Source organism: Haliotis rubra, unplaced genomic scaffold (genome assembly GCF_003918875.1).
Source record: "Haliotis rubra isolate DU_JTF1 unplaced genomic scaffold, ASM391887v1 Scf50, whole genome shotgun sequence".
In the NCBI taxonomy this organism is placed as follows: Eukaryota; Metazoa; Mollusca; class Gastropoda; order Lepetellida; family Haliotidae; genus Haliotis; species Haliotis rubra.
The window spans coordinates 977,392-993,863 of record NW_025767191.1 but is presented as its reverse complement, the minus strand read 5'-3'; the positions used below and the strand labels follow the sequence as shown (position 1 = coordinate 993,863).

At 40.3% G+C, this 16,472-nt stretch overlaps 1 protein-coding gene across 2 annotated transcripts in view; it reads right to left on the bottom strand.

Moving 5' to 3' along the window:
- Nucleotides 1-2,453: 2,453 nt before the first annotated feature.
- Nucleotides 2,454-16,472, bottom strand: part of LOC124291852 (kin of IRRE-like protein 2) — a 53,562-nt gene continuing 39,543 nt past the window's right edge. Inside the window, exons 3-8 of one of the 2 annotated variants that reach the window (XM_046728921.1) lie at nt 9,506-9,719; nt 8,959-8,988; nt 7,695-7,736; nt 6,515-6,805; nt 5,035-5,058; nt 2,454-4,748 (exon numbers count right to left, since the gene is read on the bottom strand). In XM_046728921.1, the coding sequence (XP_046584877.1) occupies nt 4,609-4,748; nt 5,035-5,058; nt 6,515-6,805; nt 7,695-7,736; nt 8,959-8,988; nt 9,506-9,719 (741 nt within the window). In that variant the 3' untranslated portion in view covers nt 2,454-4,608. The remainder of the gene's footprint in view (nt 4,749-5,034; nt 5,059-6,514; nt 6,806-7,694; nt 7,737-8,958; nt 8,989-9,505; nt 9,720-16,472) is intronic. The other variant, XM_046728922.1, reaches the window with a different exon arrangement.

The following is a 16,472-nucleotide window of genomic DNA, read 5'->3' as shown; positions in this document are numbered from 1 at the left end:
ACCGTCATGACTTTGGCCCATGTCAGGGCCGACGTTGGAAGATATCAACGTTAACGCCAAAACGACATATCCCTCTCAGTCAGCTAGGTGCTGCTCTCATTGATGAGTGGACGTCATTGCTATTTGCCTATACCTTGTGTATCATAAGATGTCCACTACCTTTGTTGGCACAGTATATTTTCCTCATCTCATGACGTGCTTAGTCGTTTAATGCAATGGTGCTCCTCTATGGTGATTCTACTTTTTGTGATTTTAGTGTATCATATTCTGCATATGTAATAAGTTGGCAGGACAGTTAAGACGTAGCTCATCTGTCCCTCAAGCCCTTAACAAGTCAAAGTGATGCAGGCTCAACTGATTGGCCAAGGTAACTATCTAAATTAACCCTTTGTCAAACAGCTCAGTCCTCATACCCCTTCCGCACACAGTTAACAGGAAACCTTTCACATCACGTTAATCTAATATGTTTGTATACAGTTGTATGGTATTGCATTTGTATGTTGCAGTACATTAAACCTATTGTATTAAAGTAAATTAAAAGTGTTTAACATTAGCTAAATCTCACCTATACTCTATTTAGATAAATGCGATGAACTAGGCTTATACTAAAAGAAAGCTAGCTGTTTAACCTCTGTATTCTTGTGTGCATGAGATAGGAATGTAATAGTTTTTACGAATAGCCTATGTTATAAATACTGTGGTTAGGTATGGATTATATCAGTAATGTTTCAAGGGGTATGTCAATAGTGTAGATTTATAGCATAGATGAATAATGTAACAGTATTGGCATTATATGAACTATTTATGTCTCATCATTTGTATAATAATCAAGGTGAACTAGCGACTGATACATTTCTTGGAGCAATATCTCCAAACAGTAGCGTCTGATTGTAGAAATAGTTGCATTCCCTGCCCTGTTGTATTCCAGAATAGCTCTCATAGAAACGTCCCTCATTTTCCTGGGTCTCAGCAAACAGGTAAAAGTCTCGACGATTCATTGCTTCAATCGTTCATCTCACCGTCATGGTAGTCATGGAGCAGTCCTTCCTGTGCTTCGACACAACATGAGGCCTACTTCTAGCGCCATGGTATTCTACACATATGACCCCCCTGTCTTGTATTGAGGGAATTATATAGCCAAATGTGTCTGTATAGTGTAACTCCAGTTCAAGGTGATCCCTGGATGCAGTCTTTCAATCTGGCTCGCAGAGATAGACGTTTGATCATCCAGGGTGTATAATCTTTTTCTTTTGACTGAATTATATTTTCTTAAATTGCACACCGACGTGTATACTTCGGTAATCGTCGTATACAAACCCATATTTTCTTCGACGCCAGTGAAATGTATTTATTTGAAAACACTCGCATGTCTTGAAGTTTCTTTGAAGTCACCCACCCACGCACGCCCGCAATGGCATTGATGAAGACAAGCATGAATTCTTATCTACAGCAGATCTATTGACGTTTTTACAGCTTCTACGGTAAAGAAGGGTGTTGAAGCGTTAAGGCGACAGCTAGGCAAACGAGTAAAAGTAAACCGATACCGATGGACCCTTGACTCATTCCGTATCCTACAAGTAAAATAAATGGAAGCAGACCGAGTTTCCCAAGTGTGTTTTTACTGTCAGTATAGAGTGATGCAACACAGGTGTAACCAGCTGCTGAGATAATACTTGGGGCAGGGGTGAGGGGGCGAGGGGGCACATTCCATCTATTGTCAGGGATATGCATTAATGGGGAAAGAAAAATAAGATCGCTGAAAGGCGTCTGAAGATCAGCCTGTGCAAAGCGTAAATTTCTATCTAGGTGACGAAGAATGCAGTTGTGTGAAAAGTCGAAGAAAGTTCATTCTTGTGAATGCTTTTACATATTTTCAAAATATACATGATGTAATTATAACGAGAATGAAATCACAACATTCACAACAGAACAGGGTATGAGTACATGTTTGTATTTACATTGGTGAAAAGGAGAAATATGGCTTGTGACATCGAACCTTCCAAAGTAGGAATATGTCAGGTCATTACAACACATTGTATTCCAGTTGTTTTATTAAAGTACATTCAACAGACTACCCGTGAAGATCCGGGTTAGAATATTGATCTTCAGTAACCCATGCTTGTCGTAAGAGGCGACTAACGGGATCGGGTGGTCAGGCTCGCTGACTTGGTTGACACGTGTCATCGGTTCCAAATTGCGCAGATCGATGCTCATGTTGTTGATCACTGGATTGTCTGGTCCAGACTCGATTATTTACAGACCGCTGCCATATAGCTGGAATAGTGCTGAGTGCGGCGTAAAACTAAACTCACTCAACCACATTCAACAGTGGAACACTTTTTATGGATAGACACTTTTATGGAAGTCACATTTAACACACTGTGTTCAGTTGTTATATTAGATGACATTGCAGCACACTGTGTTCAGTTGACAGACCACCAGGCAAGATAAACACAAAATGCTTATTTTGTATTTCTAATGTTTATTAAATATTCATATAATATAAATATTTATATACAAAGAATGACTCCGTGGCGAACCAGGGTTAGGCTGGTGTGTGTATAGTCTAATTTCATCTATCAGAAGCGCCAGCAAGAGCCAGCAAGAGCCAGCAGACCCGATGTTCGATTGGTTCACATCATGATATTATTATTAACCTACTATCAATGCGCCAGTTTAAAAAACAGACATAATATGCCACTTGAATGATTGAAAATAATATGTTAGCACAAAGCCGGGAAAGTGTGTGTGTGTGTGTGTGAGAGAGAGAGAGAGAGAGAGAGAGAGAGAGTGTGTGTGTGTGTGTGTGTGTGTGTGTGTGTGTGTGTGTGTGTGTGTGTAGTTGTGTTCTTTCAGAGTTGACTGCATATAGTAACAGCACTTCAGCGACAGATCTGAGAAGAGAGTGCTGAGGTCTCTCTATCTGATCCTCCTTTAGTGGTGTGTCGGAGGTAATGATATCACATAAGACAAGGGGGAAATGTAGGTGATAATATAGATTTTAATAGCAGATGACTGACAAGATGTCATGGTTGATGAAAGATAATTCAACCTGTTTAGTAACGTCTAGTCATCGTCGTTTGTGATATTGTTTCCGAACAATGTACAGTGATCAATGTAATGGCCATGTCATATTGTATCACGTCCTAATTGTTCTCGATGTTGACTGCAATGTACTTGAATGATTTGGGTGATACTGTCTGAAGTCAGGAAGTCAGTTTAACATTTGTGACGAAGGCGCCAGAGACATGAAACGGATTTGCTTCTTGGAGAGATCGACCGTACATAGCACGACCTTCTTATGCAACATATACAAATGAAGGTGTACATGATCGCACTTATATCGTTAACTAAATACACCTATAGCCTCAAATAAATCCTAGAGTACATGCATCATTTAGATAGTATGCTGGACATGACAGATGCATTTAAGTTTCCAACAAAGTCAAGTACCACTAACACAGTAGTGAAGTAAGGATGAACTGATTTGGAAACATGGCTGATTCACAATCTTGGACGTGAACACAACACCTGATTGAATACACGTGATATATACAGACTTTCATAAATAGTGGGATTTCACGCTGTGCAGAATGTGTTATCCATAATGTGTTAATATGGTCTCTGAAACATGATTATGCATCTCGACACCCCGTTCAGTTACTAATATATACATACATTAGAACCTTCTTCATAGATGAGACATCATCGGTCATAAATAAGCAGGAATCATATGTACATCTCTATCTGACAGTGATGGGCAGGCCCGCCTATTATGTACAAGAGCGTCTGTAAATGTACTGTAAGCGCCACCACAAATACTGTTTCGGGAATTACACAGACTGCCATCCCTCCACGGGTTCCTTCATGGCTTGGCAGTGTTGGTGGCTTGTACATCGCTTGACAACACTGTCTGGGTGATATCACGATATGACCAAATGACAAATGATATGAGGTATACCTAAAGCATGACACGTAAGGAGAGTAGATCATTCATCGTTTGTACAACAATTGATAAAATGTCCGTGGAATTCCTTGATTTTCGATCCAGATCTCCTGGTTGGGTGCCGCTGAGTTGGACATACCTCTGATGATATGCTGATGTGCAATCTGATGAGACATACTGTGTCATAATGTGATGTGCAATCTGTACTTGTGGTAATAGCACATTAAACAGGAAAGCTCAAGAAGCCAACTTTCACCTGTGTTTAGTTCTACTGATTGGATAACCAATCGTTGAAAATATCATTTGATTCTTTTCTAAAATATACACTGCACTTTAGAAACAAATCATGAAACTGTTAGTGTCAAGATATCCCACTTTGAATCTTCCTATATCATCTGTTTCGACAGGCCATCTTTCGGAAGCGAATACATCAGCGTTCATGTTGACGACATCAACAAATCAAGACATAATTCTTGCTTATCACATTTCCCCTGAGTTAAGCTTTGTACTTCAATCTCATTGTCACCACAAATATTACAACAGTGTTGTCTGAACACAGGGAACATCGACCAATCCGTCTCCGTGGCGCTTGAGCGATGTTGAGTTGTTCATCAACGAATGACAACGATATACAACCATTAGTTTATAGGTGGAGTAAATGTTCACGTGACATTGTTGAGAAACATGAAAATTGCACTTGTGAACACGAGGCTTACAGAGTATGCAGCATTAGCTCGCGTTCCATTGTCTAGCTGCGAACCACCAGAAGCGGCTGATGTAGCCTTATTCTTGTCCTTTTCGTCTGAAAAGCAAAAATAATTTTTGTAGATCAAAGCATATCTTTTCATAACATACTTTATGTACGGTAATAACCACTCCACTGCTGTATTTAGGTACAGTTACATTCATTTAATTGTGTGTATGCAATATAACAACCACTCACAATATGCGTACATATATGGGTAATTGTATATTTACACGATTGAAATAGGAGCTAAAAATGTGAACGTTCTATAAACGCTTTACAAGTTGAACATTATACTAGATCTATAACGGTTAAAGAAAGCTGATACGAATAATTAACTTACGTCTTTTCACGTTGTACGTGTGAGCTGAAACAAAAAAATATATGTAAACATAACATTAAAAGGTGGTATGATCCCATGCCTACTATCAAGCTGCACGGAATTATCAAGTATAAGGATATCGTGTATAACAAAACCTAACGATAATGTAGTTCTTCCTATTCTTGTCAACGTATTTCTTTTGGTTGGTTGTGACAATAATTACAAAGAAGACATTATCAACCCCCGCGTGTACAGTTGATTAGATGCAGAGCAGGCTGTGGATAAATAACATCCCTAGTTAGAATCTCTTTATCTCAGAGACACATTACTTGTTCGATGACGTATGTTTTATGACAAAAATCATTTAAGCAGTAGGCACATGAACATTGTTCACCTTCACAACAACGTTATGATCCTGACGAGAGACAGACTACAGGCAAGTGTTCCGATCAGTTTCAGAGAGCATGTCAACGTACCATTAAATACATGATGCTAAAGAGTGAAGTACTACAGGCAAGTGTTCCGATCGGTTTCAGAGAGCATGTCAACGTACCATTAAATACATGATGCTAAAGAGTGAATACTACAGGCAAGTGTCCCGATCGGTTTTAGAGAGCATGTCAAAGTACCATTAAATACATGATGCTAAAGAGTGAAATACTACAGGCAAGTGTTCCGATCGGTTTCAGAGAGCATGTCAACGTACCATTAAATACATGATGCTAAAGAGTGAAGTACTACAGGCAAGTGTATCGGTTTCAGAGCATGTCAACGTACCATTAAATACATGATGCTAAAGATCGGTTTCCGATCGAGAGAGCATGTCAACGTACCATTAAATACATGATGCTAAAGATCGGTGAAAGTACTTAAATAGGCAAGTGTTCCGATCGGTTTTAGAGATCATGTCAACGTACCATTAAATACATGATGCTAAAGAGTGAAGTACTACAGGCAAGTGTCCCGATCGGTTTCAGAGAGCATGTCAACGTACCATTAAATACATGATGCTAAAGAGTGAAGTACTACAGGCAAGTGTCCCGATCGGTTTCAGAGAGCATGTCAACGTACCATTAAATACATGATGCTAAAGAGTGAGTACTACAAGCAAGTGTCCCGATCGGTTTTAGAGAGCATGTCAAAGTACCATTAAATACATGATGCTAAAGAGTGAAGTACTTCAGGCAAGTGTCCCGATCGGTTTCAGAGAGCATGTCAACGTACCATTAAATACATGATGCTAAAGAGTGAAGTACTTCAGGCAAGTGTCCCGATCGGTTTCAGAGATCATGTCAACGTACCATTAAATACATGATGCTAAAGAGTGAAGTACTTCAGGCAAGTGTCCCGATCGGGTTCAGAGTTGTCAACGTACCATTAAATACATGATGCTAAAGAGTGAAGTAGAGATCATGTCAACGTACCATTAAATACATGATGCTAAAGAGTGAAGTATTACAGGCAAGTGTCCCGATCGGTTTCAGAGAGCACGTCAACGTACCATTTAATACATTAACTCTGGCGCTGGTGATCTGTAGGTCCGATGTCCTACATATATACACCCCGGCATCGTCCAGGCCGGCATTGCTGATCTGCAGAATGCTTACAATGGTCCGGGTTGTGAGAGACACACGTTTCTGTATAGCTATCTGGTCCTTGATACTGGAAGAAAGTTTATTCCCATTTTTGAACCAGTCCAGGTCATCGGGGGGATGTTCTTCGCCTGTGGCGTTGCATGTGAGGTTTATCTTCTGGCCTTTCTCCACGTACTTCTCCCCGCTGATGCGGATGTCTGAAACGACAATATACCAACATCATGAAGAATGCATTACAATGAACATCACGCCCTTCGTCAAATAACCACCAGAAACATTGTTATGAAGGATCGATTTGAACTATATACAAAACAACAATGTGAAAAAATGGTCAAGCGGGTATTTTCACTCGTGATAGTATTGGTTATTCGTTAACACAGCTGTATATGTAACCCCATACATGCAAACCCCATACAGGTTACATGCTTGAGTTAGTAAATGCAGTTCTATGAAGTTGTTTAATAACTGTAGTAAACACTGAATGCAACTAACTTGAACACCTCTCACTTGAAAATAACATTTACTATTTAACTCTTATTTGGAATGGAAAACTACAGAGATACTTTCGTCAAAGATGTAAGATTTACCCATATAAATTTGACTCTGATATTCTGAATCACAGTTAAGGGAGATGTAAGCAGGTGGAAGATGATTACTGAAACTGGAGACACCGTGCTGACATATACAGGAAAGGTCAACGTGTTCATAACTGTGTTTTATGATGTGGAAGAACAATAAAGGTTCTAACTTCAGACAAAAAGCAACGTAACCGGAGCACTTAACGATGACTGTTAAAATATAAAATACACAAAGATATTTGCAAAGTCAAAATCAATATTGAAAATCTAATCTATTGAGAATCGCAAACAAAAAACTAAAGTGCTTTCTTTCTACGGGATGTAGAAGTAATCATGCAGTGTTACATTTCAAAATTCTCTTCTGAAATATCAAAGGTATGTTTAACTTTTTCAACAAGCGTGGTATGTATGTAAAGATGCAAACAAAAAGACACCAAGCTGTGAGCAGGCGTCAACCCCGAGACAATGAGAGATGAAGAGGAGGTCTACAATGAGCACACAAGATTACCATATATCAAACCAGAGCCATTGTGTGTTTTGGGAACGTCATCTGAAATAAAACATGATTGCGAAAGTGACTTCAGCGTAGTGCAGGTGGTCCTACATCTGAAAATAGTGTCATGTTAAACCTCTAGGATTGAACTATTGGGAAAGATGATTGGTCAGCTGAAGCAATACCACGCCATAATGTTGTGCTGGTGAAATGGTATATATGACGCCAGCCCACCGTTTGAGACCTCAACCATTTCTTAAGGTATTTTGGAGTGATCGCAATTACTTTTATTACGTTTTTATTTAAAAACCTACACAAGGTTATTGATATAGGACATTTATAGGACAGATAACAAATCTATCCACTCTTTCCAACCTATGTGTCTTCATAAAGCCCAACTCAACTCAACTCAACTCAACTCATATTTATGGTTGTCAAATATCAATCAGTACATAAATAAAGAATTTAGAGTATTTTTAGTCTGTAAGTGGATTTTAAGATTGCGCGTAAACATGTAAATGAGTCTTTGGTCTCCCGCTTTCCATATATTCGTCACAAAACTACAAGGGTATTTTGTTCAACGTACATTATTCAGTAATTCTCATTTCTCACATGTTCCCATATCTGAAAGTTCAATCAATAGCTTATGCAAAATAGTGAACGAGGTGTGCTATATTCCGTCAAATGTCTTTGGAAGAGATAAATATTTGTGCTGGTTTGACTATCGAGCTGATATATATGGTAATGTATTGGAACCTGATACAAACAAAACGCATTATATCTTGATCCAAACAATGTGTCTTAGGCCTACGTCATTCAAGACGTTAGAAAGCTTTCACCAGGTAATATGTTTGATATATTGAGGACATTTCCAGATATGACGCACCAGTGACAACGTCTACTGGAATTTCCTATTTGACGTGCACCAAGTGTTTCCGTTATTTTCGGGTGGACCGCGTCTTTGCGTGTGTTTGTGAGGGTTTGGACGTGGTAGGTTCCGCCCACGTTTTAGTCAACACCTGGTATCAATTTGTCCATTTTCATGTAAGGATTGCGAAACAAGATCCTATAGTGCACACTGATTATCCCTTCTCTGGAATCTATCCTCATCATTTGATGATTTGAAGCAATGAATGCATTCTACTATGGTCAACGTGGTCGCTGACACATTAGCGTTTGATGAAGGCAGCGTGAAAAGTGAAAGCAGTAATCGGGCATCCTTTTGTCGAAAGTGCGTTTGGTAGCATGTTTATTCACGCAAAGCGAAATATGCACCTACCTGGTTTCTGTTTTATCGGTGTTTCACTTGCTGTAAAAAAAACAACAACTCAAAGATATTAACAGAGAAAATTACATGGGACATTAACTGAGAAAATTGTAAGATACGCCAGGACCTGTTGCTATCGCTACATCGCCAGCAGATGAAGCTATCAGACGCTTATAAATCCTATGTAGGCGTTGAAATTGTTTACTGCCTTCATTTGTTTCTTATCAAAGAGGATGAAGAGGAACAATAAACAGAGAGACTCCTCCTTAAGTGGTTTACCTAGAAACTTCGATACACTAGACCATGACATTCAAGTTCCTACATCTCAATGTATATTACCTTAACTGCTCTAACTTTCAGCCAACTTTCTTTGAATGACTAGAGATGCCAAGAAAATGGTACAATGAAGAACCATCACAGAGTTATCTCAAACTTCAAAGAGTTGAATGTACTTTGACAATACATTCTTTCAGAGATGAAAAAAACCATGAGCTTAGAGCTTGTTAGAGTGATGTTAAAGGACTGAAGTATAATGAAATAAAGGGAAAAAAACACTCACGTAATACTGTTAGATACACGTGGTGCCTCAAGTGTCTGGCCTTGGAGCTGACCTGGCACTCGTACATGCCTTCGTCATCCAGCTGAATTTGTTTGATCAATAAGTTCCAGTTCCTATGGAGAGGAGTGTGTTCTATGATGACTCGCTTGTCGTCTACAAATGTCCTCTTTCCAATGGTGAGCGGGTTCGGATCCGAGCCTTTCCTCCAAATGACCTGATGACGAAACGGTAAATCATCACAGTAATGCAGTAATTAAAATAATGTTCCTGCAAATAAGAAAAACACTCTTTATTCAAGAATTAATACTTCGGAAGAACGAAGATCGGGATAGCAAACCACGCCCGCATTCGAATAAAAACAACAAAAACAATTTGACTAATCGTCCCGCTGAACCACGTGTGTTTTATAAGTTTAGACACTACTCGATCATATGATATGGAGACGCCAAGCCAAAGGAATATATTCCTCATTTTCTAGAACTGTAAGTTGTTATTGAAAGAAGAACTCTCCTGCCAATTTCACACTTGTTGAAGTATATGTATTGTCGACATGGGAAAAGAATTATTATTGGATGTAATGTTCTCCCAGGCACCGTTACTTACACCAACGTCGAATGACGAATTAGGACCGTTTCTCTCGATACTCCATCAGATTTGATTGCCCAGAGCTGTTTGCTGCAGATATGCAGGACATGTACATTTTCAAAGAAACATATTAATGTTGACAGCACTCATATCAATTTTGCAATCAGCATTATCTGACGCATCTGGCAGTGTAAGTATATGAGAATACATAACGTGTTATGTAATACGAAACCCCAGGTTGATAACTAGCGTACTGTTAGTGTTCAATGGCTATATCTCATTCCCAGAACAAACATTCATTCACAGAAAGTAATACAAGCCGCCATCGGCAATTGAGGAAGTGCTGTTCATTTCAATCGATTCCACCATTTACTGATGCTGCAGATCCCTCAGCGTCGTGCTTATTTCGGGATAAATCTTTGCTAAGTACATCTCGCGCCTGGTCAGGTACACAATATGGGGCATGAACACAAACATCATAAAGCAATGCTGCCGTTTGTGGACAATGAAGGATGGCAGGGGGCATTATTGCATTCATTCACATCAAACAGTTAGAGATTACCAGAGGACATCCAATCTGGCTTTACATTCGCCGATTAATGTCTTGCGTGTGATCGTACACCATTGGTCTCTGCCTGTAAACTATTACATCTGTCTACACTACTTGCATATGGTCATGTTGGTCATTCATACCTTGGCCGATATAGTTCCATATGTGTACAGATATGAGGATGTATATAATTGAACACGAATTCCTCGATATCGCTCAGATGAGTGATATGGCCAACCCATGTCACACATATTTGTCAATCAAGTTAAGGAAATGTTACAAAGAAATATAATGACATTCTAATCGAAAATTCAATAAGTTCAGCTTTAAAGGGGAAATGGAAATCAATGTATTCATATTTTGAAAAATAATGCAAAACGGGTCTGATGCAAAGCTGTGAACGTGAACGATTCTCCGTATGCAATATCGTGCTGCATGCCTTCTCAAATCGCGTTCACAGCAGTGATAGTTAAACCCGACTTTCATTCAATCATTAACAACCCGGATAAGAGTTCCGTTACCCTGCATCTAATATCATTCAGTTACAGCATGCAATGCAATGAATAACTCAGGATGGATTAACAGTGTCATTGCGTGTTTCTCTGGGAAGGGACATGGCACAGTCTCCGTGAGACAGGAATAATACACCATACTGTTAGCATCAAGCAAAAACACCTCACAGCGATCTGATGGAAATCCAAATGTTTAAGAATCGTTATGAATGTGTCAAGCCATTAGAATTCAGAATTGAAGCAACCGCTGAACTTAAAGGCACTCAGAATGGTGTCAGTTCGTGGAGTCGTATATGGTACAGAGGTAATGCCGAATATGTTGACCAGCAGTTGACCAGCACAGCTGATTGGCTTCAGGTTCACATGAAACAAAGAACAAACCTCCTCCAGGACGAACATATTGTTTGTATCCAATTAAAGCTTATCGATTTTACTCAAGACACTTTCGGTCGGCACGGGATTTCTTTAGCATTGAGTGCTCATTCAACAAAGAAATCACGAGTTTCATTTATAGAGAGCTTTAGGAATTAGAATGTTACTCGTTGTGTACGTGTATGAATACTGGTGGAGGGGCCCGTGTCTCGAATTTTATGTAGACGCTGTGCACGCTACCCATACAACCTGTCTAGACACCTACGTCTTGCAACTCTTGTTTGATGAAGAGAATATTGATACCGTGGACATCGGTAAGTGTGTGTATGTGACAGAGTGGCTTCTGGGGAGATTAGTATGACTTACGTACGTTTAACAGTAGTGGCTACATACGACTCGAACATGTCACAAAGCGTCAGCAAACACACACGTGTAACACGTGCATTCATAACTAACATATTTACAAATACACGCTGAAGCATATTAAAATATTAACTTGAGTAAATTCATTTCGAGATGATAGAAACTCATTTGGGTGCAGTTGCTGTATGCAGTGACGAAGGGGGATGGAACGTTGTGGGGCAGATATTGGTGGGAAGTAGGAAACGAGGTGAGCTCATCTGAAGGGACGGAGAGGGGATAGGGGTTTGTGGGGGGTGCGTTTATGTGAATTATGTTATCATTTCAGGCATAAAAGTGTGAGGCAGGCAGCGATGTGGAATATGGAGATTTAGATGTGAGAGTGACTAGTTGGGACGTGAAAACCTAGATAGGACCGGTAACATGGTGGAGCATCGTACTTTAGATAGGACATGTAACATGGTGGAGCATCGTACTTTAGATAGGACATGTAACATGGTGGAGCATGGTACGATGTAACGTACATGTAACGATGTGGGACATGTGAGACAGATAACGATGTGGGACATGTGAGACAGATATCGATGTGGGACATGTGAGACGGGTAACGATGTGGGACATGTGAGATAGGTAGCGATGTGGGACATGTGAGACAGGTTGCGATGTGGGACGTGTGAGACAGGTAACTATGTGGGACGTGTGGGACAGGTAACGATGTGGGACATGTGAGACGGGTAACGATGTGGGACGTTTGAGACAGGTAACGATGTTGGACATGTGAGATATGTGAGACATGTAACGATGTTGGACATGTGAGACAGGTAACGATGTTGGACATGTGATACAGGTAACGATGTGGGACATGTGAGACAGGTAACGATGTTGGACATGTGAGACAGGTAACGATGTGGGACATGTGAGATATGTGAAACATGTAACGATGTGGGACATGTGAGACAGGTAACGATGTGGGACATGTGGGACAGGTAACGATGTGAGACAGATGAGACAGGTAACGATGTTGGACATGTGAGACATGTAACGATGTTGGACATGTGAGACAGGTAACGATGTTGGACATGTGAGACAGGTAACGATGTTGGACATGTGAGACATGTAACGATGTTGGACATGTGAGACAGGTAACGATGTGGGACGTGTGAGACATGTGACGATGTTGGACATGTGAGACATGTAACGATGTGGGACATGTGAGACGGGTAACGATGTGGGACGTTTGAGACAGGTAACGATGTTGGACATGTGAGACAGGTAACGATGTTGGACATGTGAGACAGGTAACGATGTGGGACATGTGAGACAGGTAACGATGTTGGACATGTGAGACAGGTAACGATGTGGGACATGTGAGATATGTGAAACATGTAACGATGTTGGACATGTGAGATGTGGGACATGGTAACGATGTGGGACATGTGAGACAGGTAACGATGTGAGACATGATGAGACAGGTAACGATGATGTGGACATGTGACATGTAACGATGTTGGACATGTGAGACATGTAACGATGTTGGAACGATGTGGGGGACATGTGAGACAGGTAACGATGTTGGACATGTGAGACAGGTAACGATGTTGGACATGTGAGACATGTAACGATGTTGGACATGTGAGACAGGTAACGATGTGGGACGTGTGAGACATGTAACGATGTTGGACATGTGAGACAGGTAACGATGTGGGACATGTGGGACAGGTAACGATGTGAGACAGATGAGACAGGTAACGATGTGGGACATGTGAGACATGTAACGATGTTGGACATGTGAGACATGTAACGATGTGGGACATGTGAGACAGGTAACGATGTTGGACATGTGAGACAGGTAACGATGTTGGACATGTGAGACATGTAACGATGTTGGACATGTGAGACATGTAACGATGTGGGACATGTGAGACAGGTAACGATGTGGGACATGTGCGACAGTGAATCAGTGCATACCGCCAACACTCCATTCGACTCCATTCGACGTGTCAAATACAACCGGAACATCTTTCAACTTCTTCCTCTTGAGTATTTAGAAAACACAGTTTCCAGTCATAACATCGTTCGTAACAGATTCGCTTACAGACATCGATGTTTAATGTCGTTACAGATACAGTCAGACATACCTCTGTTGATGATCATGTCTATGTTAATTGGTGAGATGGGTTATCGTCAGTATATGTTATAGAAACAGTCAGACATACCTCTGTTGATGATCATATCTATGCAAACTGGTGAGATGTGTTATCGTCAGTATATGTTATAGAAACAGTCAGACATACGTCTGTTGACGTTTATGTCTATGTTAACTGATGAGCTCGGTTAACATCAGCATATGTTATAGTTAAGATTAACAATAGCGCTAAGCTAAAACAATTGGCAAGATTGAACTAGACATGATAATTTTGATTAGTTAATTGAAAATAAGGAAATTTAGTCAAGGCTTTAACTATTTCGATGACATAAACTCTTGCACAAATTGCCATGAAGGCATTCCACACCTATCCATCTAAGTAAAGGGTCCAGTGAAAAAGCCTCATCTGTTTGAGACTTCATGACGATTCACAAACTATGTAGAAAAATGTCCATTAAACAACATTGAAGGCGTTTGCAGAGCGTTCAAGACGGTTTATGGTAGACATGTGGAAGACGTTTCTAAATTTGACGCATCAGTGAAAAATTTGATGTCAGATACGATTCCCATGCTTTGACTTCTTACGTATCTCTGTGATTTTTCTGATGAACAGTTACTATCACCTTGCATGTGTTTGGGACGGGTGCCATGGTGGGTGTGTGTGTAAAGGGGAGGGGGTAGGGAGCAAGGTGGTTTTCCCGTTTTTCGCTTCCACCTGATATCATTCCTATTTGACGGTGATTCACAACACTCTCCACTGTAACATGTATTACTTAATGGAATGAATGAATGAATGAATGAATGAATGAATGAATGAATGAATGAATGAATGAATGAACAAGAAGACAGAGTCATCAATATCCCCCGCAATGGCAAAATATTCTTCATGATTATGTCTACGAGTCATGATTATGTCAAATGTTTTGGTGTGTATATAGAAAAGTGGAAGGAAAGTATTGAAAGGTTTTAGAAGATCTGCTCCAGAAGGCAGCACTATCAGCAATTTCAGTCTAAGTCAAACTTGTTGCCATGGAAACGCTCAAAATATATAATTCAGAATACCAAAACTACCAAAAGGCACCATTAAACCACCAGATCTATCCATGTGCCAAGTTTGGTGAAGAAATATTGAACGGTTAAAGTTCTGCTCCGGAAAAGACAAATGTGCACGGACGCACGGACGGACGGACGGAGTCCATTTTAATACCCCCGCAAAACGCGTTGCGGGGAAAATGGATGAATGAATGAATGAATAGCAGTGTTGTTTTACGAATTTGTCTCATTGATGGCTCTCACTTTGTCCAGCATGTATCTCTGGAGGCAAAAATTGCCTTGTTCAATTAGTCTCCAGTGAAATGTAGCCAAACAGTCTCAACACAACTTTACGACCATGCTGCAGAGATAAGCAGTCTTTCATTCAACTGGAGTTAATCTAAAAGAGCCCATCATTCTCTGAAGACAAAATCTTGACAACGCGGATTTCGTCAACACGCGAGAGTATTATGTCCCCGGGGCAGCCTGAGTAACAACACATATTTCTGGAATTAAGGGTCGTCTTGGAAATGCCCATTAATCCATTGAAATACATCTAATTTCTAGTATCGAGTTGGCAGTCAAAGAGGTAATATCCTAAGAGTCTCAACAATGCTTTTGGAACTTGGGGATACGTTCAGCGCCCAGCTTAGGGCAATATGCGTAGGCGAGTTTAACTCTATGTCCCATTTTCAGTTGCATTCACTTTCCTGGATTCCCTGGATTGCGAATTTCCAGGATTCCCGGGATTGAGACTACGGGTGCCTTCCTGTTAGTTTTTTTTTCCCGAAGCTAAGGATTTACGGGGACAGTAAACTTTCCTAATGTTAAACATAGCCATAAAGTCATTACGTTTGTGGTTTGAATAAATCTATAATGGTATGGTCAAATGAACATTTCGTAGTGATTCCCATATGTCTATAACACATGGTATGGTTTCCAGAAATGGTCAACGTGACTGACCAATAATACATCATGGTCGGAAATTACTTTCGAACCCGGGGTGTGCAGATGATACATGCCCGGGCAAAATGTACTCAATGAAACTAACACTGTATATTTCACTACGGGTACCAAATACTGATACATCGTGAAGAAATAACCGGCAATAGCTCATAGGAGGTGAACACGACATGTTGTGTTACTTGTGCTACAGCAGCCCTCGTGTAAACTGGACAGACATTTCATTAGTACGGTCAACATCCGACATTACTTGGGTCATAGACAAGTCGCACTCTTCTACATCCAAGATGACGCAAGATGAAGTATGTTCTAATTCAATTCAGGGAGTATGTGAAAGAGTAAGGATCCAAATATGCAATAAAGTACATTCAAATACCTTACAATGTATACTCCCAGGCGCGTAGCAAGTCAATTTTTTGGTGAAAGCCCGATAGGTGGCAAAGTTTT